The 27,514-nt window shown below is 47.0% G+C and overlaps 2 protein-coding genes across 3 annotated transcripts in view; one reads left to right on the top strand and one right to left on the bottom strand.

Moving 5' to 3' along the window:
• Positions 1 to 7,661, bottom strand: part of SOCS7 (suppressor of cytokine signaling 7) — a 32,095-nt gene extending 24,434 nt beyond the window's left edge. Inside the window, exon 1 of one of the 2 annotated variants that reach the window (XM_079949556.1) lies at positions 6,371 to 7,661. In XM_079949556.1, coding sequence (XP_079805682.1) covers positions 6,371 to 7,452 — 1,082 coding nt within the window. In that variant the 5' untranslated portion in view covers positions 7,453 to 7,661. The remainder of the gene's footprint in view (positions 1 to 6,370) is intronic. The other variant, XM_079949557.1, reaches the window with a different exon arrangement.
• Positions 7,662 to 19,412: 11,751 nt separating this feature from the next.
• GPR179 (G protein-coupled receptor 179) overlaps positions 19,413 to 27,514 on the top strand; it is a 48,042-nt gene continuing 39,940 nt past the window's right edge. The window contains exon 1 of the mRNA XM_079949181.1: positions 19,413 to 20,868. Within this exon, the coding sequence (XP_079805307.1) occupies positions 19,973 to 20,868 (896 nt within the window). The 5' untranslated portion in view covers positions 19,413 to 19,972. The remainder of the gene's footprint in view (positions 20,869 to 27,514) is intronic.

Below are 27,514 nucleotides of genomic sequence, written 5' to 3'. Positions count from 1 at the left end.
GTTTGCAACCTCATAGGGCTGCATTCCTATGCACATTTACCTGGTAGTGTCATTTGGCTGAATGAGGCTTACTTCCAAGTAGGCATGAATGGTATCATGCTGCATTGTTAACTCATAAGCTGCCTCAAAAAGGGTAGGGGAGCCAGGGTGAAAATATCTAAGTAAATAAGACAAACCCAATCATTCTGTCCATTCAGCCCAAGATGCTGATTTAGGGAGTTTGAGGTTTTACTCTAAAACACACCTTGAATATAATTTTCCACCTGGGAGAATGAAGCAGGCTCCTGGCTTTAATTCAGAAAAAAAAAATTGCACGCCTCAGCTATCAGAAGGCTGCGCCGTCATCTGGCCTCTGGGCCCCCATCATTAAGAATTAAGATGCAACGAAGCTTCTAGACCCCATGGTGGCAGTTATTAAACTCAATCTAACCAGAAGCGATTTGAGGAATCACTAGTATCCAAGGTGAAAGACTGGCATTCTTCAGGGGCATTAGCACCCCAATAAGGTTTCCCTTAGAAGTTGTGGTCACTTTACAGAGTCAACTGGATTTCTGTGTTAAAGATGTTAGAAGGGCAGGAAACAAATGACGCTTGCTTGCTCATGAAACATCAACCTGCTCTTGTTCTGCAACTTCTGCCCTTTTTATGCTTGGATTTTTCAAACTACTTTTATGACATTTAAAAAAAAACCATTTGTTTTTCAAGGAAGGTCAATTTCTATGGTAATGTCGCTATTATTGGTGAGAGCGGCTTTGACTGCACCCTTTCCCACTCCATACATAAAGGTAAAGGTAAAGGGACCCCTGTCCATTAAGTCCAGTTGCAGATGATTCTGGGGTTGCGGACTTCATCTCAATTTACTGGCTGAGGGAGCCGGCGTACAGCTTCCGGGTCATGTGGCCAGCATGACTATGCCACTTCTGGCGAACCAGAGCAGCGCACGGAAACGCCGTTTACCTTCCCGCTGGAGCGGTACCTATTTATCTACTTGCTCTTTGACTTGCTTTCGAACTGCTAGGTGGGCAGGAGCAGGGACCGAGCAACGTTCTGATCGGCAAGCCCTAGGCTCTGTGGTTTAACCCACATCGCCACCTGCGTCCCACTCTATACAGAGATATACACATAAGGGCTGGGTCATATCTGGCTTTCAGTGTTATGATATATCACCAGCTAGACATCGCAATATAATGATGTATCACAATGTCCGAAATAAGGATGGAGCTATGTAGAGGCATTGGCTGGCTTCATGTTTTTTTCCTGAATCGTAATTTAGTACACATACACCATAGTCTGCAATATATTGCCAAGTCAAAAATTATGAAACCAATTATCACAAATATGGACTTCAAACCAGTTTTGGACGATATATCGCCCAGTCCTAATAAACACATCCCTTCCCAGCCATCTTTAACCACAGACAAGTGTGAGTGAAGAGGGTCTATCCTTTTTTTACTCTCACTGACCGTGCCATCAGTTCAGCCATTGCACAGGTGTGCTTAATTTGAAAGCGCACCCACCACCCAAATCTAACTTTTAATCATCAATGGGGGGGGCGGAGCAGAGCGGAGCAAGGGACATTTGCAATGGTACTCCATTTTCTGGGCCCAGAAACCACAAATAGAAAATGTGGCTAGACGCCACAAATTATGTCAGTGTTCGTTAACAGGAAACCGTATTCTATCACACATTTTTAAATAGCCAATTTTCCAAGGGGCCACGCTGACAAATCGGTGGTAATTTAGGCCACCTTCTTCTCCCAGCAGCAAAAATCAAACAGTGGAACAGAAGTGTAGACCACAGTGCACACAAATCACAAATTATTCCAGTACGCACCATAAATTTAAAGCACACACCGAGCCCCAAAGAACCCTGGAAAGGGTTGTTTACCCCTCAGAGCTACAATTCCCAGCAACCTTAAACTACAATTCCCAGAATTTTTCCTTTGGAGGTGTGTGTTTTAAAGTTGTGGTGTATATGAGGTAACTGAAATGCCTTAAGATGAAAAGGTGTTATATACATACACACATATATACTCAGTTTTCAAAAATTTACAAATACACACCTTACAATCACATGGTTCCAATACATAATACTTCCCTTCCCACCTTTTGTGGTTTCTTGTCTTATTTAAATTTTTAACACAGCATTTTCCACTTTACTCCATTTTTAAGTTATTCTGCAGTTTATCTTTGATCATAATTTAAGCTGATCGATTTAAGTTAACCCTACCAAGGCACTTGCTTGCATACCATAATTTTTCAGGCATTACCACAAATGTTTCCCACTCTTTAATTAATTTTGTCCCCCTTGGTTTCTTGTTACACCTGTTACGTTTTGCCATTTTGGCATCAGTTTGGTCAGCCAAACTTTGGTTGGTAAAGCATCCTCGTTGCTCCTCTGGGCAAAGATCACAAGGTATTTTTGTGCCCCGAGACACAACTGTGATTCATAAACATCCTGGAGCAAGATGAGATAAGCTCCTCCAAAAGTATAAGAACTTCTTTATATGTGGGCAAATGAAATCAATTCTATAGAACGTGGCTATTTTCAAGTCTGCTTGTGTTGGGTTGGAGTTATCTCTGGGTTTTGAGCCCCATTCTCAACCCCTAAAAGGAAAAAAAAGTCTGCTGTTAACATGGGACAGGAGCATTTTCCTTTTGGACTCTCGGACCCTTCCTTCGCCATTAACCTCTGAAGTTCAGAAACCCATAAGTAAGCGCAGAGCAGAGAAAAATGACATAAATGCTTTGCGGGGGGCGGGGGGCGTCCATAGATAACTCAAGCCACATTTTGTAAGTGAGAGCAACAGATAACTAGACAGAAACAAAGTTCAGCCCAGGGGGGAAAAAAATCCTATTTGATTTTGGGTGGGAATTTTCTCACACTTCAGAGGTGAAAGCCAGTCACCCCTTGAACACAAAATGGAACCCATCCATGCCAACTATGCCTGGAGTTAGAGATCACATCCATATGAATTCCCCCTCAAGGAATCCTGGGAACTGTGGCTCCCCCCCCCCCGAACTACAATTCCTGGCACTTTTAAACTACAGCTCCCAGGATTCTTTGCAGGAGGGCATGTGCTTCAAATGTAGATGTGGCCAGAGTTGGAAGGGGCCTTGTAGGCCCCCTAGTCCCTCCTCGATGCAGGGAATCTAGAGCTACACCATACACAAGAGGTGGCTGTCCATGAAGACCTCCAAAGAGTGAGACCCTACCTCTCTAGAGAGTGTGGAGGGTGGCATAAACCCAATTTACTCAACAAAATATCCTTCAAAAGTATCTTCAACTCTGTCTCAAAGACATAAGATGTTCTTTCTTCGCATGATTCCCTTTGGAGCATTAGTCCCAAAACGTGTCTTCTTCATATTGCTATACTGATTTCGTTTTTCTCTCACCCTTCTACCAAAAAGTTCGGGATACCTGACCCCCTCCTATATTTTATATTCACAATACCCCTGTGAAGAAGGAGGTGCAATGGCCCAGTCCTCACAGAGATGACAAATCTGTACCTGGGTTGAACCACACAGCATGGAAGGAGAGGTCAACATGGTGGAATATTCCTCCATGAACATGTGCAATTCCTCCAGAAAGAAAACCAGCATTTTGGCATTATTGTTGAGGAGGAGGAGTCCATCATGCAACACCTCATACGCAATCTGAATTGGTACGAACCAGACACAAGCCCATCCCCTCAGCAAGAACTAGCTAAGAGTGAGTGGCAAACTTCAAATCTAAGTAGAGATACAAACCCAGGAATCTAGCAAACTCCAGTTTCCATTGGAATAGGAATGGCTTTTTAAGTAAAACGAATAATTATGGGTCTTTCCACTCTACCACCCCTGCTTTCTGTCTTACATACACCCATTTACACACACACACACGGGCCCTAAAACAAAAAGTAGTGGTAGTTAATACTTCTCGTAAGCTGCCTCAGAAGGGTTTGTATTCTGAAAGGCAGGGTGTAAAATAATTGTAAGAAATAAACACACACATACAGTGGTACCTCGGGTTAAGTACTTAATTTGTTCCAGAGGTCCGTTCTTAACCTGAAACTGCTCTTAACCTGAAGCACCACTTTAGCTAAAGGGGCCTCCTGCTGCCGCCGCACCACCAGAGCACGATTTCTGTTCTCATCCTGAAGCAAAGTTCTTAACCTGAGGTATTATTTCTGGGTTAGCAGAGTCTGTAACCTGAAGCGTATGTAACCCGAGGTACCACTGTACACACACACACACAAACACACCCTTGGTTTTTCAACATATGGTATATGAATAAAGCTGCCCTAACCAAACCACCGGTCTCTTTATCCCAGACTTTTCCACTGTGACTGGCAGGTGTCAGGCAAAGAGGCCCTTCCATGCCCTTTTCCACCAGCACCATTTACTGGAGATGCCTGGGAACTTTTGAATGGAAAGCACATCTTCTACCACTGAGCTGTGAAAGAACAGACCAAAGAGAATTTATACTAATCACCAGCTGTAACCTACAAAGTTGAGAAATGGTTCGTGAACCCCAGAGTTATATGCTCTGCTTTATGCCCAGAAGAGTCCATTAGCCTCTCTATTGCTTTAAGGATAAAAATAATAAATTATACTAAGAAAGCTTTGCAGCACAGTGGTTGTGGGGAACCAAAGGCCCTCCAGATGCTACTGAACTACAGCTCCCATCATCCCTGGCCATTGGCCATGCTTGCTAGGGCTGATGGGAGATGTAGTTCATTAATGTCTGGAGGGTACACCTGTGCTACAGCATCAATAATACTAATAATTTTATTATTTATAAAGAACTATCGCTAAATGTAACTGAAAAATTACAACTAGGCCAGTCTCGTCCTACTATGCAATGCTCCTTGAACTCTGATTTCTCCATCGAAACATCTAGGCCTCAAAAACTGGCAAATCCACCATACCACCACTGTGAACTACTATTCCAACACCTGAACACAAGAGTATTTACTCTTAAGCCCTTAGGATAGTGAAATTAGCAAAGGCCTTTTCTTTAAAAAACACTCCTATGCCTCACAGAGAAAATCCATGTTTAGTTCCCTCAACCTTAAAGCCTTCTGTCCACAACTGGAAAACACAACACTAGGTCTCAGATAAGCCACCTTTAGTTACGTTGCCAAGCGACAATTAAAAACAGAAAACCCACCAGTCATTGTTTATCTACTGGTTCCCATGCTGTGTGTTACCCCTCACCTTGAGATTGTGTGTAACCCAACGTGGTGCCCCTCCGGATGTGGTGGACTACAACTCCCATCATTCCTAGCTATTGGAGCTGATGGGAGTTGTAGTCCACAACATCCAGTGGGCACCATGTTGGCTCCCCCTGCTCTGCTGCCTAACACCAGGGTGTTCCTTTTCAGTCAAAGGTTTTGCACATCTTGAGAGAATCCAGTGAGAGGCCTCTCCTGTTCCACGAGGAAAAGGGAAACAAGTGTGAACGCCTTCCAGGCAGTTCACAGCTTCTAGCCTTTCGCCACCAGAGAACTCCAGCCTCCAAAGTCACCAGTGAAGTCCTCCTTTGGTATTCAGGGCTTAGGACAGGCTTCCTCAAACTTGGCCCTCCAGATGTTTTTGGCCGACAACTCCCATGATCCCTAGCTAGCAGGACCAGTGGTCAGGGATGATGGGAATTGTAGTCTCAAAACATCTGGAGGGCCGAGTTTGAGGAAGCCTGGCTTAGGAGTTCTAACAGAACACAGAAAGATGCATCATAACAGCTCAGGACATTGGTCTACCTAGATGTCTGGCAGTGGCTCTCCAGACACTGGAGAGAAGATTCTTTCAGTCAAAAGACTGGATGGAGCAGCAGGTGAACCTGGGACCTTCTGCATGCAAACCATTGGTGGTTGCAGATAGAAGGGTGGGAAGCGGAATCTCCTAATCCCAAGTGGAAGCCAGGAAGACTTATTTTTTTTTTGGGGGGGGGGGGGGGACAGATTGTCTCTTCTCTTTTGAGGTGCTGCCCAAGAAAAGCCAAGAACTAAATTATCTATCCTTCACGGCATAGGAGCCAACTCCTGGAGCCTGAGGTTCCTTTGCGCTCCCCCAATAAAATATTGGAGGGAGCAGGGCCCCCCAAAGTCAATGGACATTGTCATTCAAATGGTGTGGGTGCGGAAGCCGTGTGTTCAATTATGCAGGGTAGGGCTTACCTGGGCCCCCCATATTTTATTCTAGTTGGCCCCCCTGCTTCACAGACTCCCTACCTGAATCCATAGCCAGGAAACAAGCACCTGAGAATCCACGGTTACAAGCATAGTCTCAGTCTCAGCCTTTGACACCCAGGATACTCCTCCAACAGACGGTCCCTTGCCAGATCTCCAGCTTTCCTCTCCTCACCCCCCCTTTTTTTTCTTTCCTCTTACCTGCCCGACTCTTGCTCCCGACACCCTGGGTGGGACACATCGGGGAGGCTCCCTGCCGTGCCGGAGGTGGCTCGGGGGGCTGCGGCTTGCAGCAGCTCCCTCTCCCCGGCCCGACGTGCACCAGCGGGGGTTGTCGGGTTGCACGACGCTCCGCTGCAGCTTTTGGTGCGGAAAAGGCGGCTCAGGCGAATCTTCAAGGAGCCTTTCCTCGAGGGGGCGGCGGAGGAGCTCGGGCGGTTGCCTCCGACGGCGGGCACCGGGCCTGCCGGAGGTGGTGGAGGAGGAGAACCCGAGGTAGTGGTGGTTGCAGCAGCGGGTGCTTGGAAGCGGCTACCCGCCGCGACGACCGGGCTGGAGGAATCTGCCTGCCCGACAGCCGCTTCCACCTCCTCTTCGTCTTCCTCGTCGGGGCCGAGAGCTTCTAACACGAGCAGGGCGTCGCTGGTCTCTTCCCCCGGGGGCAACAAGGGCATCGTGGGCGGAGGGGCTAGAGGCGGCGGAGGCAAGAGGCTCAGGCACGGGCAATCTCCGGGAGGCTTGCCCGGCCCTCCCGGGGCCGTCGGGGGAGCCTGGTGTAGCCCCAAGGCGGCCAGCTGCAACTCCAGGCCGGCCCCCGGGGGGAAGAGGAGGCCGCCAGCCGCTCCGCTCCAGCATCGTCCCCCTCCAGGCTCGCCTTTCGGCGCGTCCAGGAGAGCGCACCGGTGCCTGGCGCACAGCAGCTCCGAGGGCGGTCGAGGCGTCGAAGGCGTGGGCAGGCAGGCGGACGGGGAAACCCCCGACGGCTCTCCCGCTTCGCCGGGGCGGAAGACCAGCAGCTGCGAGCCTCGGAGCCCGCCCGCCCTTCCACGATCCCCGGCGACGGCAGCGGAGCTTTCCCCGACGGCTCCGCCGAGCGCCAACCCGGCTGCGGCTGACTCGGCCCCGCCGTAGCCCAGCAAGCGGCTCAGCACCCGGTACGAGGCCGCCGCCGCTGCAACCGCTTCGCCGCCTCCGCCGCCTCCGGGCTCCGCCGCCGCCGCGGCCGCCGCCGCTGCTCCTCCTCCGGCCCGCTGCATCGCGCTAAGGGAGGCGGTGCATTGCATGGAGCAAAAGGCGAGCGGGCCTCGCCAAGCAAGCTGGACGGGGAGGCCGGCCCCGGATCCAGATCGGCTGTCCCAAAAAGCTCAAGGCTTTCGCTTGCTTGCTTGCTGGCTTGCTGGCTTGCCTGGTCGCTTAGGGGCCCGCCCGAGCAGTGGGTGTGCACGCCCTCCGACTTCCCTTTCCGCTGATGCGCCCGATGATGCGCTCTCCAATGTGACCAGCCCGTCCGCGGCTGCGGCTCCTCTCTACGCTGCGCGCGCGCAGACGCTCCTCCCTCCGCCTCCTGCGCACTAGTCCCAGCTGTTCCTTCCAAGCTCGAATGCAAACAGATGTTCCCAAGCCGCGCTCTCCGGCCGATGCTGCCAGACTCTTGGTTAGACCCACCCCATTCGTGGAAAGCCCCGCCCTCCATCCTAACACTAACCCCCCAAAAGTAGGGTTGCCATACTTCAAAAAGGACCTCCGCGAAAGTTCTTGAGCCAAAAAACCGCGATTTTTCGATGGACTTTACTTTTTGAAAATATACCTATATTCTGAGTAATATACACATTCTTCCAAGGCACATTACCTGTAATAGTTATGTTTTCCCTACTATAAAGGTAAAGGTACCCCTGACCATTAGGTCCAGTCGTGGCCAACTCTAGGGTTGCGGCGCTCATCTCGCTTTATTGGCCGAGGGAGCCGGCGTACAGCTTCCAGGTCATGTGGCCAGCATGACTAAGCTGCTTCTGGCAAACCAGAGCAATGCACGGAAACGCCGTTTACCTTCCCGCCAGAGGGGTACCTATTTATCTATTTGCATTTTGACATGCTTTCGAACTGCTAGGTTGGCAGTATTCAACCCGATTAGGAAGACTCAAAAGTTGCCTAACACCCAGGACAAAGCTCCACATTTCGGAAATTGCACACACACACACCTGGGAAAATCCAGACATATGGCCGCCCTGTCTAGGGATTGATGCATTATTGATTCGCAGGTACCTAACAGGCAGAAATCACATGGATGCAGCTTTTCCGCAGCACAGCCAGCAACGAGACTTGGAAGCTGAGAGTAGGCAAAATGGCACCCGCTTTCGGTAGCCACAACAAAAGATATGAAATAGGCAAAATTACATATATTTTATCCATACCAACATCTCAGCATGAGAGCAGCAGGGGTTAAATACTCTGGGAGTCCTGCCTTGTGACCTGGAATTCCTCAAATCCTCGCTGTGCTAAAGTGATGACTGGTACATAACAAGGGAAGGCATTCAGCACATGCTCAGGGGCACCCCCATTACAATTTCACATTTCAAGGCAAAAGCCTAGTATTCAATGCAGGCTCCAGTTAAACCGCAGTGTGCAATTTGGGCAAGATTAAGCCTTACTGTACTTTTATGTAAGAGCCAGTATGGTTTAATGGTAGAGAGCAGGGGTAGGCAACCTGAGGCCCGCGGGCCAGATGCGGCCCAATCGCCTTCTCAATCCGGCCTGTGGACGGTTCAGGAATCATGTTTTTACATGAGTAGAATGTGTCCTTTTATTTAAAATGCATCTCTGGGTTATTTGTGGGGCCTGCCTGGTGTTTTTACATGAGTAGAATGTGTCCTTTTATTTAAAATGCATCTCTGAGTTATTTGTGGGGCATAGGAATTCGTTCACCACCCCCCATATAGTCCGGCCCACCACATGGTCTGAGGGATGGTAGACTGGCCCACAGCTGAAAAAGGTTGCTGCCCCCTGGTTAAGAGCATGGGAAGGCAAACTAAGGCCCGGGGGCTGGATCCGGCCTAATCACCTTCTAAATCCAGCCTGCGGACGGCCCAGCAATCAGCATGTTTTTACACGAGTAGAATGTATGCTTTTATTTAAAATGCATCTCTGGGTTATTTGTGGGGCATAGGAATTTGTTCATCCCCCCCCCAATATATATATATATATATATATATATATATATATATATATATATATATTCCGGCCCCCCACAAGGTCTGAGGTACAGTGGACTCGCCCCCTGCTGAAAATTTTTGCTGACCCCTGGTTAAGAGTGTCAAACTTGGACCTGGGAGACCAAGGTTGAAATCCACACTCAGCCATGAAGCTCACTGGGTGACCTTGGGCCATTCGCTGCCTCTCAGCCTAACCTACCTCCCAGGGTTGTGGGGAAGAAATGAGGATGGGAAAACTATGTATGCCACCCTGAGCTCCTTGGAGAAAAAGGTGAGATATAAATGCAATAAATAAAATAGATATTTGACTACCTATGGGGATTGATAGAGGAGTATGCAAGCTCGTGTTTCACAAAATGGTTCTAAAGCTATTCCCATGCAAACTGAAGCTGGCTCTGTCAAAATATAATTCCACCTGTTTATCATTCACAAGTCAAGAGGGAGGGCTTGACTTGAACCAGCATTCAGTCCTAGGGATGGAGATGCGTTTTAGGGTACATTTTCAGATATACAGTATGAATATAGTTAGTAGGCTACCTGGTGGCAAAAGGGCTGTGCATTCGGCACATGTTCAGAAGTGCCCTTTACCCTCATTCCATAATTTGGGCGACCATGTGCTCCGTTAATCCCTAGCTTGGCTTGCCACTCTTTTCTCCTGTGCTCTCTTAAAAGTGCACAAGATCCTCAAATTCAAAGGTGCAACTTCAGTACAGTGGTACCTTGGGTTACATACGCTTCAGGTTACAAACTCCGCTAACCCAGAAATAGTGTTTCAGGTTAAGAACTTTGCTTCAGGATAAGAACAGAAATCATGCAGCGGCAGCACAGCGGCAGCAGGAGGCCCCATTAGCTAAAGTGGTGCTTCAGGTTAAGAACAGTTTCAGGTTAAGAATGGACCTCCGGAACGAATTAAGTACTTAACCCGAGGTACCACTGTATTTCATCTCTATACTCATGAATCTTGCACCTGTTTAATTTATCTCTCTAAAGCAGCTATAATGGATACAATGCACTATGAGAAAACTTTGAGAAAAGGCCTGTGAAAGGTGACAGGATGGAAGTTTATAACCTTACACATAGTACAGGTATGCAGAAAGTGGATAGATAAAAGCCCACCCCCCCATATGCATCTGATTGGCCAGAATGCTGGAGAAGGGTGGCGATGCTCATTCTCACACCCAAGGCCATATTCTTGAGATGGAAAGGGGCATCATAGTACAGTAGTCTTCACAATATGTACCACCACCCCTGAAACAGATATCTCACCTGTCTGGTTTCTCCTTCAGATCCATAGATTCTTCATCCCAGTCTTCAAAGGGAGGGAAGACAGACCTTGTTCTGCACACCGTCTCTCCCAGCAAAAGGCTGAAACTTCTATCAAGGCTTCTTCAGTTCAGTAGAGAGCCCTCTGAAAAAACTAGCTGTCAGATTATGTCCATCCACATGATACAGTCTTGTCTTAGTTCCAGAATCTTTAAAAGTCATCCCAGGCTCATATTTTGACAGCTCTGCTTCTCCCAAGATCCTACATTTTAAGGCTGCACCAACAGCGCACAACTTCTAGGAGAGATACCCAACATTAGGTCAAAACCACGCTTCCCAACTACATTCTGCATTCTAGAACTCCATCTCTTGTGATGTAGCAAAACTCCCATTCGGCTTCAGTCAAACAACCCCTCCTTATTAGGAATACATGGGAATACGTGAGAACTCGGGGTCAAAATGCACATTGCATTAAATGCGTTAATATTTTAAAACCGAGGGCCCCTCTACACTATTGTTTTTTCTTTTCTTTTCTTCTTCTGGATATATTCTGCAACATGTCATTTATGCAATCAGAGAGCATGAGTGGTGAATTTATACAGATCCTCAATCCGCTTTATTAGTTGTCCTGCAATGCTTCTCCAATGATGTTGTCACATTACTGCTATCTGGAAGGGGCACTCTTGCACCATAGTGCAACGATAGCAGGACAAAAAAATAAATAAATGGGAACCTATGTGATATAAAAGGTTACAAGTTTTCGACAGGAAGTTCTAGCACATGCGCAGATCAACAACAAAACAGTATGCCCCACCATTAAAACTTTGCATGTGCCGAGAATCTATGGCCTTTCAAACTGGGGTGGGGCAGTATTGATTTTGTGTTTTACAATCGAACAGAAGCCATTCCGGAAGTCCATTCGACTTCCAAAGCACAGTTTCTGATTGGCTGCAGGAAGCTTCTGCAGCCAATCAGAAGTTGTGGAAGCCCCATCAGACGTTTGGGTTCCAAATAATGTTTGCAAACCGCAACACTCACTTGCGGTTTTTGATCGTTTGGGAGCCGGAACGTTCGACTCCCAAGGCATTCAGGAGCCATGGTACGACTGTACTTTGTTATGTATTTTTGTGCTTTTATATTGTAAACCACCCCTGTGATCCTCAGATGAAGGGCGGCATAGAAAGTTAATAAATAATAACAAGAACTGTACTGAAAGAGGGATCACATATATCATCATGAGTGCACAATGTAAACGACATCTAGAGAGCCCCTGAGTGGCATTTCAAATCCAAAATAGCAGACATGGTGACTGTGGGGCACTAGGACTGTGGTGAGGAGGAAAAGGGGCTTTAACCCTGTTAAATTGTGGGTGAACATATCAGATGACACAGCGATTCTTCAAACAGCTCTTATTTATTCACAGGCCAGAACAGAACTGAACTGAAGGGTTCAGCCAGCCTGCTTATATACAGCTCCACTGCAATGCAACAGTAACCACTTTCTGTAACTGAAGGAGCGTCTCCACCTCCATCGTTCTGCCCGGACGCTGAGGTCCAGTGCCGAGGGCCTTCTGGCGGTTCCCTCATTGCGAGAAGCAAAGCTACAGGGAACCAGGCAGAGGGCCTTCTCGGTCGTGGCGCCTGCCCTGTGGAACGCCCTCCCATCAGATGTCAAAGCAATAAATAACTACCTGACATTCAGAAGACATCTTAAGGCAGCCCTGTTCAGGGAAGTTTTTAATCTGTGATATTTTAGTGTATTTTTGGTTTTTATGGAAGCCGCCCAGAGTGGCTGGGGAGACCCAGCCAGATGGGCGGGGTACAAATAATAAATTATTATTATTATTATTATTATCCAATCACTGAACATCACTTTCAATTCCTTATTTGCATATGTGGACCTGAGTGAAAACTATCTACAGTATCCCCCTGCTGGCCCAGGGTGAGAACTTCAGTACATAACAAACCCCTTACCCTTGCCATCAACCCTATCAGAATTGTCCACCCCTAACTGCTGCTCACAATGGGATGAAAGTGGGGACACACACACACACACACACACAGAGAGAGATAGAGAGAGAGGGGGGGGGGCTATTTGTTAAAGAAAAGACAGCTACGCAGGGGCAAAAACTCTAGGTGCCTCCAGACCATTTTGCAGGAGAGATTTGGATGCATACCAGGAGATTTAGGTTTGCTCATCTGAAGTGGTTTTTAAAGCACTCTGTCCCTCAGCACAACCAATCCACTTATAACAATAACAACCAGTCTTTTTGAGGTTAGGAAAGTGATGGGGAAATGCACCGAAAAGTGTGGGATGAAGCAATGATTACAAGGAAGATGGAAGCAAAGATGAATGGTTAGTCACATAACCGCAAACAAATCAGAATGAAAGCTCAGTAAATACTGGACATAGTCCAACCTTCACGTGAGCTTTGTGCAGGCAAATCAGGATGAATACCCAATAATTCTAATTGGAAGGAGTTCTATCTAACAGCTGTTCTGCCTAGTCTGACTTTTCAAGAATGCCTCCCAAGCCATTTATTTATATTTTTAACAATTTCCCCAACCACAACGTTCTAGTAAGCAAGCAAATTTTTTTTTTATCATCTAGGGTTGCCATGTGTCCTCTTTTTCCAGGACATGTCCTCATTTTCAGGACTAAAATTTCAGACAAATTGCATTTATTCGCTTTGAATGGCTGTCGTAGCGTCCTCTTTTTTGCTCTTCAAAATACGGCAACCCTTTCACAGCCAACCCCCTTTTCTTTCTTAAGCAGACAGAAAAAATGTATCCATGTCCTTATCTACTTAAAAAAAACTTTAAAACGTAACCACCTAAAGCAGAACTATCCTGTTTGAAAACCCCCAGAGGGGTCTTTATATTGTTTGTTTGTTATTATCCCTATCCACAAAAACCTTTAAATAAAGCTTCTCCTCTTATAAACATACACCCCATAATATCTAGTGAGATAAGGAGTAGGCTTCAGGTTTTGCCTTGAATGAAAACAGGAGTAATTGGGGCTTGTGTATTTTGCAAAAAAAAAAAAAAAGGAAAAGAAAAAAAGAGGATACAATCCAACAGCCATACAGTAAACAGCGTAATGCACAACATAATTATTAATCTTCATATAATAGATGTATAACTGTGCAATGTACTGGAGCTGGCTCAGAGTAATGGGTTGGATATAGAGACTTGGCTTTTACATCATTAAAAGCAATTTACATTCAGGGACCAGAATGTTTGGCTAAATTCAGAGTTAAGCTTTATGGGAGGGGAGGGGGAGGTTCCCCCTCTGGCTGGAAACAGAGGCTTGTTCTTTTCGGAAGGCTAAAGACAAATTGAAAGAGGTGTACACATTTGTGTCCCCCCCCCCTTTGTTTCTGACAAATACGGTAGGTTTGGCAGGCTTTTGGATGGGCAACATTATTATCATGGATTTTTAAACATTTCAGTCCTAGTCGGTGCATGTCTCAGAGTTTCCTGCTGAGATCCGGTAACTTTTCTTGTTCTGGGGATCCTTTTGGTCCTACTTTTGTTGTGCCATAGCTCAAGAGGACCCCTCCAGACAGCAAGACTGGAGCAATAACATTGGGGGAGCATCACAGTACTGTGGATAGTACAGGATACATTGACCACCTGTGTACTATTATCGTATCAATGACATGTTACAGTTTACATGTGCAAAAAACCCACCACCACCAGTCCGGAGAGCCTTCTGGCCACTTGACCTGTCCACTATTACCATCCAACTTCTCGGGATGCAGGTGGCGCTGTGGCCTAAACCACTGAGCCTCTTGGGCTTGCCGATTGGAAGGTCGGCTTTTTGAATCCCCACAACTGGGTGAGCTCCTGTTGCTCTGCCCCAGCTCTTGCCAACCTAGCAGTTCGAAAGCACACCAGCGCAAGTAGATAAATAGGTACCGCTGTGATGGGAAGGTAAACGGCATTTCTGTGTGCTCTGGTTTCCATCACAGTGTTCCGTTGCGCCAAAAGTGGTTTAGTCATGCCAGCCACATGACCCAGAAAGCTGTCTGTGGACAAACGCTGACTCCCTTGGCCTGAAAGCGAGATGAGCACTGCAACCCCATAATCACCTTTGGCTGTCCAGGGGTCCTTTACCTTTACCTTTTACCTACCACCTGACTCTACTTTAACCCTTGACTTTTTCCCTTCCTCTCCACTCCAGTCTTGCCTTATAGTTCTCTATACAGTGCACCTGCATTTTCTCTGTGCATTAAGTTGGACTTCCAGAGTCTTCAGGTATCTGGTATTGGGTTGTGTGTGTTTTTTAAGGACCCCCAAAGATGTAGACATCTCTTGAAGATTTGGCATGGTTTCCCTTGTATAATGCTTTCCTCCAGCTATGCTTCTTGTCTTCTACAATGCTGAATGGCAGGTTCCTGTCTCCCAACAGGAATCAGACTGAGAACGCAATTCATTCTATACCAAAGTGCCCCTTAAATGATGTGCCAAGGGAAAAATTTTTCAGAAACAATTTGTCTACATTAACAGTCTCTTTGGATAACGAAATAATTTTTCATCAGAATATTTTCACCCTTTTACGACCTTTGTTTTTTAGCTGGTCACCTGGCAGCCTCTGCTGTTGGCAGAGCTGCTGTGATGTCACAGATGGTTCATTAAGATTCCCAGACCAAAGCAAGGGTAAATTAGAAGGCAGGCGGGTGGGGGCTGGGGGAGGGCAGGCTGAGATTAGTGTGTAAATGCCCCATTTGCCCTCACGGACCACCTTCTACTATGTTCAGTGCAATTTCTGCACAGCATCTTTGAGTCTGCTCTTCCCAACGGGGTTTGCCCAGAAGATGTTCCCAATAGATTCTTCCCTGATGAGGTTATTATATTACCCTTTCCTGTTCCGAAACTGAAAGGGGAACAGAATCTTTTACTTGGGGTGGCGATGGTTATAGATAGCATGGTAAGGCTGCCGAAACTCTAATCAAGAATCAAATATTTGCTCCTACAGATTGCTCCCCAGTTATTATTTTCAATTCCCAGGCAAATCTTAGAGTTCAGTAGGTTTTTTTCCCCTTATAAGAATCTGCACCCAATCCTAGGGATGTTTTCCTCGGAAGTCAGTGGTGTTACTGAATGCCCACGGGATTCGTTCCTAAGCAGGACTGCTGTCTAAAACCGAGTTATGGGACTATCCGTAGTTTCAGACAGAACCAGCCCTGCCATTTGGTAAAGTGGGACGGCTGTCTCAGGCGGCAGATGATGAGAGGCAAGGAATGGTCAGAACTGTGTGCATCACACACCCTGCTGCCCTCAGGTGTAATGGAGGGCGCTGGCCCCCTTGCCAGTGCTGCAGTAAGGCTCCGGTCAGCTTGTGTATGTAGAACAGTGGGGATGTACCATGTGTCCTTTTCCTCTGGTGGCAAGATGTCTTGGGGCTGGCCCTGGTTTCAGAGCTGGGAAACCCCCTGTGTTGAGTTTCTAAGAGGTGTTTTCAAAACCAGTTCTGTCCAATAAGGGCCATGTGCACTAAGTCATTCTTTTTTTTCAATTTGTAATGATAATGATAATGATAATGATAATGATAATGATAATGATAATGATAATGATAAGTGTCTATGCAGTGAGGGTTAGAACTAAATGTGGACAACAGAGAAGGAGAAACCCCAAAACTTTCAGCATAGGCATTTTAATTTCAGTGAACATGATCAGAACCAGAATAGCTTTCAAAGCCCCCTAGAGGAATTATACAACTGAAATATGAATTAAAGGGAAGCGGGGCAGGGGGAATCCTTTGCTTGCAATCTGATTCACAAATAGGGAATGACAGTTTCGTTTCCAGCTCTTCCTCTCTTTTGAGAAACGGGAGTGGAAATTGTGGGTGTTCTTTGTCCCGTGTCCAGGGACTGTAAATGGTATTCACTGCTGTTGTTGCCTAATTTCAGTCTGCAAATGACGTGTAATTGGTTACGTTTCTCTCCCCCGCCCTACCCAGTTTACGCCGTGTGTCCTTTGCATTGAAATGAATGGGGTGGAACAATGTGAAGACGATGTAACTTGCGTAATTTGACCACAGTGGACAGAGAGAAAAATACAGCCATACCTTGGTTTTCAAACAGCTTAGTTCTCAAACGTTTTGGCTCATGGACACCGCAAACCCAGAAGTGACTATTCCAGTTTGCAAACTATTTTTGGAAGCCAAACATCCAACGGGGCTTCCGCAGCTTCAGATTGGCTGCAGGAGCTTCCTGCAGCCAATCAGAAGTCGTTCTTTGGTTTCCAAATGTTTTGGAAGTCGGACAGACTTCTGGAATGGATTCCGTTCGACTTCCGAGGTACGACTGTAATAAGGCTGTTGGTGGAAGGCAAATGTGGTGGAACAGAAACAGCACTGCATGCAACAAAGGTGGAATGGAACATAATACTTTTTTACATTCCTACCGTCCACCTCTGTTCTTGGTATAGAAGCAGCCTGGCCCGGCAGTTGAATCTTACTTCAATAAGGGACGGCAGCATAACATCCCCCACTGCTCCAGAGGGCAGCCCTCCAACTCTGTCCTCCAACTGAGGGCAATAGCCATTACTACTTCCCAGGGCACTTCACCTTACCCAAAAGTAGGGTCAGCCCTGTCTTTCTCATGGTCTTTATCCTTCCAGCTCACACTTCCTCTTGGCAAATGCCCTTCACCTTCTCCAGCCAGTGTTCCAAACTCCCATTGTTCTAGGCCAGGGGTAGGCAGCCTAAGGCCCATGGGCCACAAGCAGCCCACAGGGGTCGTTCAGTTTAGGGTGCTGTGCTAAACTGACACGGCGCGGTGCAGGGACTCGCTTCCACCGTGCCAAAAATTGTGTCTGCGCAGATCCCGAAAATCGTGTCTACACAGACACTGGAAATCGCGGGTGTGTGCGCTCACGAGCACGCACAATCCGGCCCATGGAGGGATCTCTGCTGGAGTGAACCAGCCCAGGCGAGGCAAACCTTGCCAACTCCTGTTCTAGGCGCATTTTGCAACAGGGAATTTCATTAGCGCGAGCAGTTTCTGAGCTCTGGGCGCAGTACTGAGCCTAAGATTTCAGATTAAAACTGCAGAGTGGAAGGTAAGGAGGGCTTTTTTTTATGCCTCCCCACTTCCAGATACTCTTTGAAGACTGGAGAAGAGAAGAATATTAGTGGGGTGGGCAGGGGAAGTAGGGGGTCTGCAACCTTTAAGACAAAAAGAGCCACTTGGACCCGTTTCCGAAGAAAAAAAAACTGGGAGCCGCAAAACTCGTCATTATAAAAATAACTTTTTTGTCACTTTTTAATTATTTCTTTGTTTGATCCCTCAGAATTACTCCTCCTCATAGAAATAAATGTTAAATTAACAAGTTACCTTTTTGTGTGTGTGTGTTCTTCACTCCCCTTCAAAACAGTGACCAGCGTACATGCCCCCTTTCAATGCAGTGACCAGCGTACATGCCCCTTACAATGTAGCAGGCGGGCGGGCGGGAAGGTGACGTCGGGACAGTGCATGACTAACGCATGCACCGCCCCCATGCGACGTCACAGCCAGTACAGCGCCTGCCACAGTGGGGAGTGTCGGGGCGCACAATGCGCCTCCTCCCCTCGCTAGTATCTGCCCCGGAGCCGCGGCAAAGGTGTAAAAGAGCCACATGCGGCTCTGGAGCCGCGGGTTGCAGACCCCTGGACTAGACCATGTGAAAAATGAGCATAATAATTTGGCTGCAGTTCATTCATTTTCAGTTTCGTATTCTTGTTATATATATAAAAAAGTGTGCCTAGACATTCGATTGTGTCCATAACTTAGGCTTAAGGTGCCATTTAGCTCCCAGTTTTCATACCTCAGCTTCTAACACTGTCTCTGGCATTTGTGAGTCAAGTCAAAATTCGTTTCACTGCAAAGCAAAACGCCATGGAGAACAGCAGAAGGATTCAGCAAGATTGAATTAGCAGCACTAATTGACAACCAGTGTTAAGAGATAAGCAGGCACGGTGAACACTCAGCATAAAGGCACACCTTCCCTCAATTAAAGAAAGGGGTTGTATGCAAAAACAATAAGACAAAGTGATAGCACAAGCGATGTAAAATGATACATCCAATTGATGGAAAAGCACACCACAAGAATGTAAAATGCACTCTGTTGCAATGGTAAGGAAAATGCACTTTGTGTATGCTCAGGGGTACTTTTCTTTATTATAAGGCCATGTGGTCCAGAGCTGAGCCAAGATGCTGGATTAAAAAGGGGGTTCTGGGGGCTGAGCCCCAGTAAACTGTAACTCCGATTAGGTCATGATTGTCTTCCATGCCTCTCTTTCTTTCTTTCTCTCTCTCTCTCCTTCAAATCACCCTCTCCATTCTATATTTCTCTCTCTCTCCGCCTCCCCCTCTATCTCACATCTCCTGTTTCATCTCAACATGTAGAAAGCAACAGTACAGAACACCCTGTCTGAAAATTCTCCATCCTTGTTTTCCACCCTTTTCGCTTCCACCACCCTTCACTGGTGCTTGAACAGTTAATTATATTTAGCAGCATGATACAAACATCAGTAGGCAGTAGGTGACCTTATAAATGACTATCATGGTGTTAGTCAAGCTGATGAATGGAAGGGGGGGCACGAATAAAGGCGGGGAGGGGAGAGAAAGGGAGGGGTGAGGTGGGAAGACAAATTTCCCGTTGCCATGGCACTCCATGCAGGATTTGGTTGCTTGCATCACTGTCAGACCTATATCCCCTAATGGAACTAAAGTGAGACGAGAGAGAGAGAGAGAGAGAGAGAGAGAGAGAGAGAGAGAGAGAGACTGTTCCCTTTCCATCTCCCTCCCTCCCTCATCTCTCTCTCTCTCTGGCCTTACCCAGGATTTCTCCATTCCAAGCATTAGCAAGTGAGGCTGTTGATAGAACCGTGCATGTGTGCGTGTGTGCGTGTAGATCTGCAGAGATTTAAAAGCCCAGGCATATAATAGTAGCCGAGGAGGGGAAAGGAGAAGGGGGGAGCCAGTGCCAGCAGCTGCTCATATTGTAGTGACGTCTGCTCCATCACCAGCCAGGGAGGACAGAAGCAAAAGAGAGAGCGAGGCACCGAGAGTGGCCAAGAGAGGCAGAAAGAGAGCGGTAAAAGTCCTGCAAATTCTAAGCAGGAGGCAGAGAACTCTCTGGCAGGTGTGCCAATGCCCTTTAGGGATGTCCCTCACTTGGAGATGGGCAGCCTTCCTTCGCTGCTTCTCGTGGTTTCTCTCCCTCCACTTCCTGAGGATCTCTAGAACCCTGCCGGATGCATCGGGACTTCCCAAGAGGGCTTCCCCGTGGCTGAAATGATCCCCGCCGGATGACTGGTGTTTCCCGAGCCCTTTTGCCGAACCATGGAGATCTGCTTGTTGGGGTTTCTGGTTGGGTGTTTCCACCTGGAGCTCCTAGGGGCCGCTGGGATCTTCCAGTATCAACGGGCAGCTCCACCCAAGGCCAGGACTCCAAAAGCAAAGGAATGGATGCCTTCCTCCTCCTCCCCCTCCCCGCTTTCACCTTCTTCTTCGGCTTTGACTTTCACTTGGGTGCCTACCCCCAACTTGGATAAAACAGATCCTGATGGGTCGGAGGCAGCGGCGGCCTTCCTGTACTCTGGAAAGGCGTTTCACCTCTTGCAAGCCAACTGTACCCGGAGGTTTGAGGTGAGGGACACAGGGAAGGCCTCTGGCCCTCCCCCAGCTTTGCATTCCTACTTGCGTGGTGCGACTGAGACCCTGGCCCATGCCACCAATTTCCTCAACATGGTCTTCCAGACCAACGACATCCGGGAGTCCAGTGTGAAGGAAGACATTGAGTGGTACCACGCCTTGGTCAGAAGTGTTATGGATGGAGACCCCCAAGTTTACAGAGCTGTGCTGACCTTCGATGCTCACCCGGTGTCTTCCAAGCCCCAGCTGATGCTCCAGGCCACCAAGGAAAACAATGAGATCTTGCTCCAAGACCTCTCGGCCTCTGCAGAAAGCTTGAGGAATTTGACTTGGGAAAACGAGTGGTACAACTTTTTCCGTTTCCAGAGGGCCCCGTCGCTCTACAAGAGGATTCTCACCAACGACCTCAAGACCCTTGACACTCCCAAATGGAGCCAGGGAGATAGTTACGTGATGGATAGCAGCCATATCAAGTGGTCACCACCTTTCCTGGAATGTGAAGATGGGAAATTCCTGCCCAACTGGATGGTCACTCTCTCCTCTTCCTTCTACGGCCTCAAGCCTGATCTAAATCCAGAATTCAAGTGAGTCGGGGAAGGATGGTGGTGATGAGGGGTGAGGTTGTGGACCAAACTACTTGTGTGACACAGGAGATCCCTGATTTGATCCCCTAACTTTATAAACAAAGCCAAAGTTCAATGCAGCTGTTGGGTGGGGGAAGCAGGGAATGGGTAGACAGCAAGCCTTGGAAGGGTTAACAAGGGGAGAAGTGGTTCGATATCCTTGTTTGGCTGGGCAGGATTCGGGGCTTGCCATTCCCTTTACCAGAAAAGTGTGATATTTATTAAGAAAAATCATAACCTATCAGTGGCTTACAATAATATTGCAAAGGTTTTAAAAAGAAAACACACACGATTTAAGTCTGCCCCAGAAGCTGATCTCAAGTGTAAGGAAACAACAAAAGCAATGACGAATAAAGAGTACTCAAAAGCATGTGCAAAGAGAAGGGACATGCCTTCTCTTTCTTCACAACTGTGTAACCAGTGATCACCTCTGTATCACCAGGAATATCAGACAGACCAAGGTTTGTTGGGTTGTTCTGAAATAAAAGGAGCCCTCTGATCCAGGGGTGCTGAGGCCCAGGCTTTGGTGAGCGGCTCTCAAGGACAAAGACAAAGCATTTCAATGCTCATTTAGTCTATGATTTCCCACGTCCCAGGACCAAGCCTTGGAGATGCCAGACTCAAATTAAGCTCTTGGATCTCCAGGCCATTATTTCATCCCATTTGCCCATTTGTTCTGACACAGCAGAAGCTGGGTCTGATGTGAGGAGAGAAAGTCCCTCACATCTATGCTTGCCACCGGGGATGGGCAAATCTGTCCATTTCGGTTTTTCTCGGTTTCTAATTTCCCCCTCCACATTTCATTTTTTATTTATTTTTTGTTTAAGTCTCATGAAAATTCACCAGTTTTTTTAGTGCAAGCTCCTAATATTCCCATTTTCAGCAAAGCAATTTCTCCTAACATATAATACTCTTTTTTTTTTTGCTGTTTTCACTAGGATTTGCACTTATCTGCACACTCCACCCTAGCATATGCATTTTGGTAGACATTGCTTGTCTGGAGAACAGCACTGCAAAATTAGGAGAACTGCAAATTCTGTGCTGTTTATTGTTTTGGAAAGTACAAATTAAGCAGGTCAGTCTTGAGATGTGAACGGAATCAAATTTCTCCCCCACCCCACCCCACCCGACCTGCCGCCTATTCCTTCAATCGAGAAACAGTTCCTTATTTAGCAATACTAAATTTAAAGATAGAACAAGGAAGTCAAGCCGACCCCTATATTTTCTCCAGGCACTGCTGCATCAGTGCTGCCCTTTACAACAGTGCTGTGGTGGGTAAACACCGTGGGTAAACACTATTAACATGTAATAGTGCTGGGGGCTCCAGCCTGGATGGAAAGTCCCTTGAGCCAAAGTACAGGGATGCTGTTGCTCAGCAAGGGGCGAAATGCATTGTTCAGAGGCTGCCGCCACCTTCTCTTCCCAAATACCCAGAGAAAGACCCAAAAGTTAATAATCCACAGAAGTTGTTATTAGCCTGGCTTGTCAATTATTTCTGGTTTGGGAGACTGGGATACTCCAGTACTTCTAAAGCTTCCTTATCCAGTTGCCTAAAAGGGATTCTTGCTCAGAACAGGTGCCCGGAGCAAGTTTTATGATAGTATTATTGCAATATTAGGGATGCGGGTGGCGCTGTGGTCTAAACCACAGAGCCTAGGACTTGCCGATCAGAAGGTCGGTGGTTCGAATCCCCGCAACGGGGTGAGCTCCCGTTGCTCAGTACCTGCTCCTGCCAACCTAGCAATTCAAAAGCATGTCAAAGTGCAAGTAGATAAATAGGTACGACTCCGGCAGGAAGGTAAACGGCGTTTCTGTGCGCTGCTCTGGTTCGCCAGAAGCGGCTTAGTCATGCTGGCCACATGACCCGGAAGCTGTACGCCAGCTCCCTCGGCCAATAAAGCGAGATGAGCGCTGCAACCCCAGAGTCGGTCCCGACTGGACCTAATGGTCAGGGGTCCCTTTACCTTTATTGCAATATTGTTTTACAAGTCTGATCTGTTCATTCATGTTCACCAACCATGTACTCTGTCCTGGACAGTCCTCACTAATCCCAAAAGAGTGTGTGTGTGTGTGTGTGTGAGAGAGAGAGAGAGAGAGAGAGAGAGAGAGAGAGTGAGTGAGTGTTGGGGAGAAATGAGCTTAGGCGAGGGAAAGGAACTCTGCACAAGGGTTCAAAATAACCCTTTAAAAAATATTAGCTCACATGTTACAGGGTTGAACGTGAGATTCAAAGAGGTTCTGGGGCTGAGAGCCAATACTCAGTAGCCCCCCCCCCAAAAAAAAAGCCCAGGAAAAAAGATGACCAAAGACAAAGAACCTGTGTCCCTCCAGATCAGGAATCAATGGGGTGCTTCCAGGTGTTGCTAGACTACAACTCCCATCATCCCTTACCATTGGCCATGCTGGGCAGGGGATGATGGGAGTTAAAACAATGTACAGAGGATAACAATTTCACCACTGCTGGGTTATAGGAATATATTTCTCTTTATCTTTAAATGGGGAGGCTGGAGACCTTAAATCTTACATGTCCACAATGACATGGCTAATAGCTCAGCATCCGCCTGGTATAAAATCCTGAAAATCCAAGCTATTGTATGTAAAAGGGCCAATTAAGAGTTTCTGGCAGAGATGTGGGAGGTTAGATACCTGTCCATTTCCCACTGTGGGACTGATAGAAGCTCTATGATTAGCCACCTTTTTTGGCCCCTGAAAGATGTAATAACCTTCCTGCTTTGGCTGCCTGCTGAGGACGGCAAAAACTGCAGTGGCCAAGCATACAGTAGGCCAAAACCCATGTCAGGGGGCTCTACTCAGCTTGGTGAGAACGCAAATTGTGCCTACAAAAAAGAAGGCAGGGGGTCTAGTGCCCGATTTTTAAAGGATTTGAGAATTAAGAGGGAGAACAACCTGATGAGAATGGGTTTTGCAAAACCATGGCATCCTACTACAAGGAGTAAAGAGTTAGGTTAAACCTCAGGACGAAATGTGGTCCTTGAGGAAAGCCCCTAGTGAAGTGGTGGGTAGAGGAAGAACTTCCATCCGTCCCACCTCCAGCTAAAAGATTGGAGTTGGTAGCCAGGGATGAGTTTCAGTGGCCATTTTGTGTCCACAGTCTTAGCATGCCCCTGATCTCCAGTCCCATAGCAATAATCAGAGCCTCTCTCATCAGTTTGGGATGAAGGGAAGCAGGGCCGTCTTTAGCATATGCGCCACCGGGGTGCAAAGATCCGCCCAGCGCCCCCAAATTTTGACACGACTGATCTTGTGACTAACTACTTTCCGCATTCCCACCTGGGGAAAGGCAAGTGCCAGGCGACCTCCGCGCATGCCCTGGGTGAAAACCGCATTGCGCGTGGGATTGGAGCTGTGGAAAAGCCACGTGGAGCGCAGCTCTGCACACCAGGCTCTGCAGCCTGGACCAGCCCAGCCCGGGGTTGCATGGTGGGGCTTCTTACGTTTCTCCTTCCTCTCTGGCTGCCCGTTCAGAGCAGCGGGTTGAGGTTGGTCATTCTGGGGGCGGCGCGGGGCCTTCTCCTCTGGCGCGCCCAGTGCACATGGACAGTGGTGGCGGCACCCCAGTACCTGCTTGGCTGTGTCTGGCAGGTGGGGCATTGCAAAGGGGAAGCACGGCATTCATTGTTGTTTTCTCAAGCCCAGCCCTCACACATGGGGACAGTTTCTTCAAATCAGGTTGCTTAGTTTTGGGATGTGCCAAGGGCCTCTGGCGGTTCCCTCACTTCAAGAAGCAAAGTTACAGAGAACCAGGCAGGGCCTTCTTGGTAGTGGAGCCCGCCCTGTGGAATGCCCTCCCATCAGATGTCAAGGAAATAAACAACTATCTTACTTATAGAAGACATGTGAAGGCAACTCTCTTTAGGGAAGTTTTTAATGTTTGATCTTTTATCGTGTTTTTAATATTTTGTTGGAAGCCACCTAGAGTGGGTGGGAAACCCAGTCGGATGGGCAGGGTATAAATATATATTGTTATTGTTATTGACAATTGGTGGAAATACTTGTCATTTGGGCCACTTGAATATATATATATATATATATATATATATATATATATATATATATGTTTCCCATCTGACTGGGTTACCCCAGCCACTCCGGGCAGCTTCCAACAAATAGCAACAACATTACGATAATGAGCTTCCACAGCAGCACTGACTACAGATGTATAACAGGCTAGTTTTAGGACTTTCCATGGCAAGGGAAAATCCAGATCATGTGTAGATCTCCACCCTGTATCCATCCTTGCTCCTTTTACCATCTAGTCCAGTGGAAGAGTTCTGGAGGACTCAAATAATGTGCCTGCAATTCTGTGACATTTTAGTTGGCCTAATAAAGGTATTGCCTGAATATTGTCTTCTTATGGACCAATATAATCCTGTGGTAACAACAACAACAACAACAGCAGCAACAACAAATTTATTTATACCCCACCCATCTGGCTGGGTTTCCCCAGCCATTCTGGGCAGCTCCCAACAGAATATTAAAAACACAATAAAACATCAAATATTAAAAACTTCCCTAAACAGGACTGCCTTCAGATGTCTTCTAAAAATCAGATAGTTGTTTATTTCCTTGACATCTGATGGAAGGGTGTTCCACAGGGTAGCCGCCACTACCGAGAAGACTTTCTTCCTGGCTCCCTGTAACCATCACTTCTCGGGCTGAACAATGGGGGTGGAGATGCTCCTTCAGGTATACTGGGCTGAGGCCATTTAGGGCTTTAAAGGTCAGCACCAACACTTTGAATTGTACTCGGAAACATACCAGGAGCCAATGTAGGACCGGTGTTATATGGTCTCGGCAGCTACTCCTAGTCACCAGTCTAGCTGCCACATTCTGGATTAGTTGTAGTTTCCGGGTGAAAGGTGGTATACAAATTTAGTAAGTAAATAAGTATGTTTACCTTTACTTTTTAAAAACGATATCCCCCTTCCCACCTTGGACTTAAAAAAAAAAAGTTCTAACCTAAAACCAACCTCTTCCTGATTTACAATCTTAATTTGTTCGTGGCCGAACGCTGATGAACCATCGATCCCTCTGTGTCTCAACCACAGGCCTGCCTATGTGTCTGCCTATCTGTCTGCTCTTGCCCTTTGAATGAGCAAGCTCTTTCTGCACCGTATATAAGTCATTTTAGGCTCTCCCCCTCCCCCAGTCACACTGTTGAGAAATTGTGTGTGTGTTTCATAGTGTCCTATATCTGATAAGTCCATCCTCCCCCTGTGCGTTGACCAACAGCTGCTAGCCAGTGTAGTAGTACATAAATAATCAACAAACAGGTTGTTCCCCATGCGGTGACCCTGTTTGGCTGCTTCAGATCTGTCTGTTCCAGAGTTCAGGCAAGCGCAAAAGCCTGGGTCCATCTGGAAAAGGGCACACTCTCCAGGCCGTTTGTGAGCACGTATGCGTCTCACAATGCGTCTTAGTTACGTATCCATTTCAGCTCTCGGGAAATTGCATCCCTGACAGTGACTCTTGAGTTTCTGACTTGCAGAATTTAGATGTACCGGTAGTTAAGGGCATGGATTCCAGTCTATAAGGAGGGGCAGGTTGTTCCTTGAAAGTTCCATTTAAAGGCGAACCAACCTCATTTGCTCTTCCTGAAACAATATGTGAACTGAATCAGAGTCACCCTTCCAAATTTGCACTTCTCTGGTGTCAAGGAGATAAGTAACTATACAACCTTTAGAAGACACCTGAAGCCAGTCCTGTGTAGGGAAGTTTTTCAATGTTTCATGTTTTATTATGTTTTTGTATATGCTGGAAGCCACCCAGAGTGGCTGAGGCAACTCAGTCAGTTAGCAGGGTACAATTCTTCTTCTTCTTCTTCTTCTTCTTCTTCTTCTTCTTCTTCTTCTTCTTCTTCTTTTGCAAATACAGTTCTCCAGCCAAGTAACTTGTGCAAAAATGTTTATTTTAGGCTAAAGTATGCATTAAAAATTGAAGTTGCAGGGGGGATTTCTGAAAGGTGGCACTTGGTCCTGGATTTTAGGCAACTTTGGATCTTTGGGGGGCAACTTTGGGGTCTTCCTAAAGAAAGCTCAACAACTTACGGGGTGCCCTGGTTTTTACTTTTTGAAATATAGCAACCCTATAGTAGGGAAAACATAACTATTACAGGAAATGTGCCTTGGAAGAATGTGTATATCACTCAAAATTGCATACAAAAAATGAGTGTGTGTATACAGTGGTACCTCTGGTTACATACTTAATTCGTTCCAGAAGTCCGTTCTTAACCTGAAACTGTTCTTAACATGAAGCAGCACTTTAGCTAATGGGGCCTCCTGCTGCCACCGCGCCGCTGGAGTACAATTTCTGTTTTCATCCTGAAGCAAAGTTCTTAACCCGAGGTACTATTTCTCAGTTAGCGGAGTCTGTAACCTGAAGCGTATGTAACCTAAAGCGTATTTGCCCCGAGATACCACTGTGTGTGTGTGTGTGTGTGTGTGTGTGTATGATCAAATGGTTATATTACGGTCATAGACCAGTATTAAAGCAAAACACCAATTACAAAAGTTATACGCTCAAGGCAAAATAAAATAATATAAAAACACATATACCAACGCCATTTTAATGCCAGGGTATATTTGGA

The sequence above is a fragment of the Podarcis cretensis genome (genome assembly GCF_951804945.1).
Source record: "Podarcis cretensis genome assembly, chromosome: 13".
Taxonomy (NCBI): Eukaryota; Metazoa; Chordata; class Lepidosauria; order Squamata; family Lacertidae; genus Podarcis; species Podarcis cretensis.
Note: the sequence above shows the minus strand (reverse complement) of the source record. Positions and strands in the feature narration are given on the sequence as shown.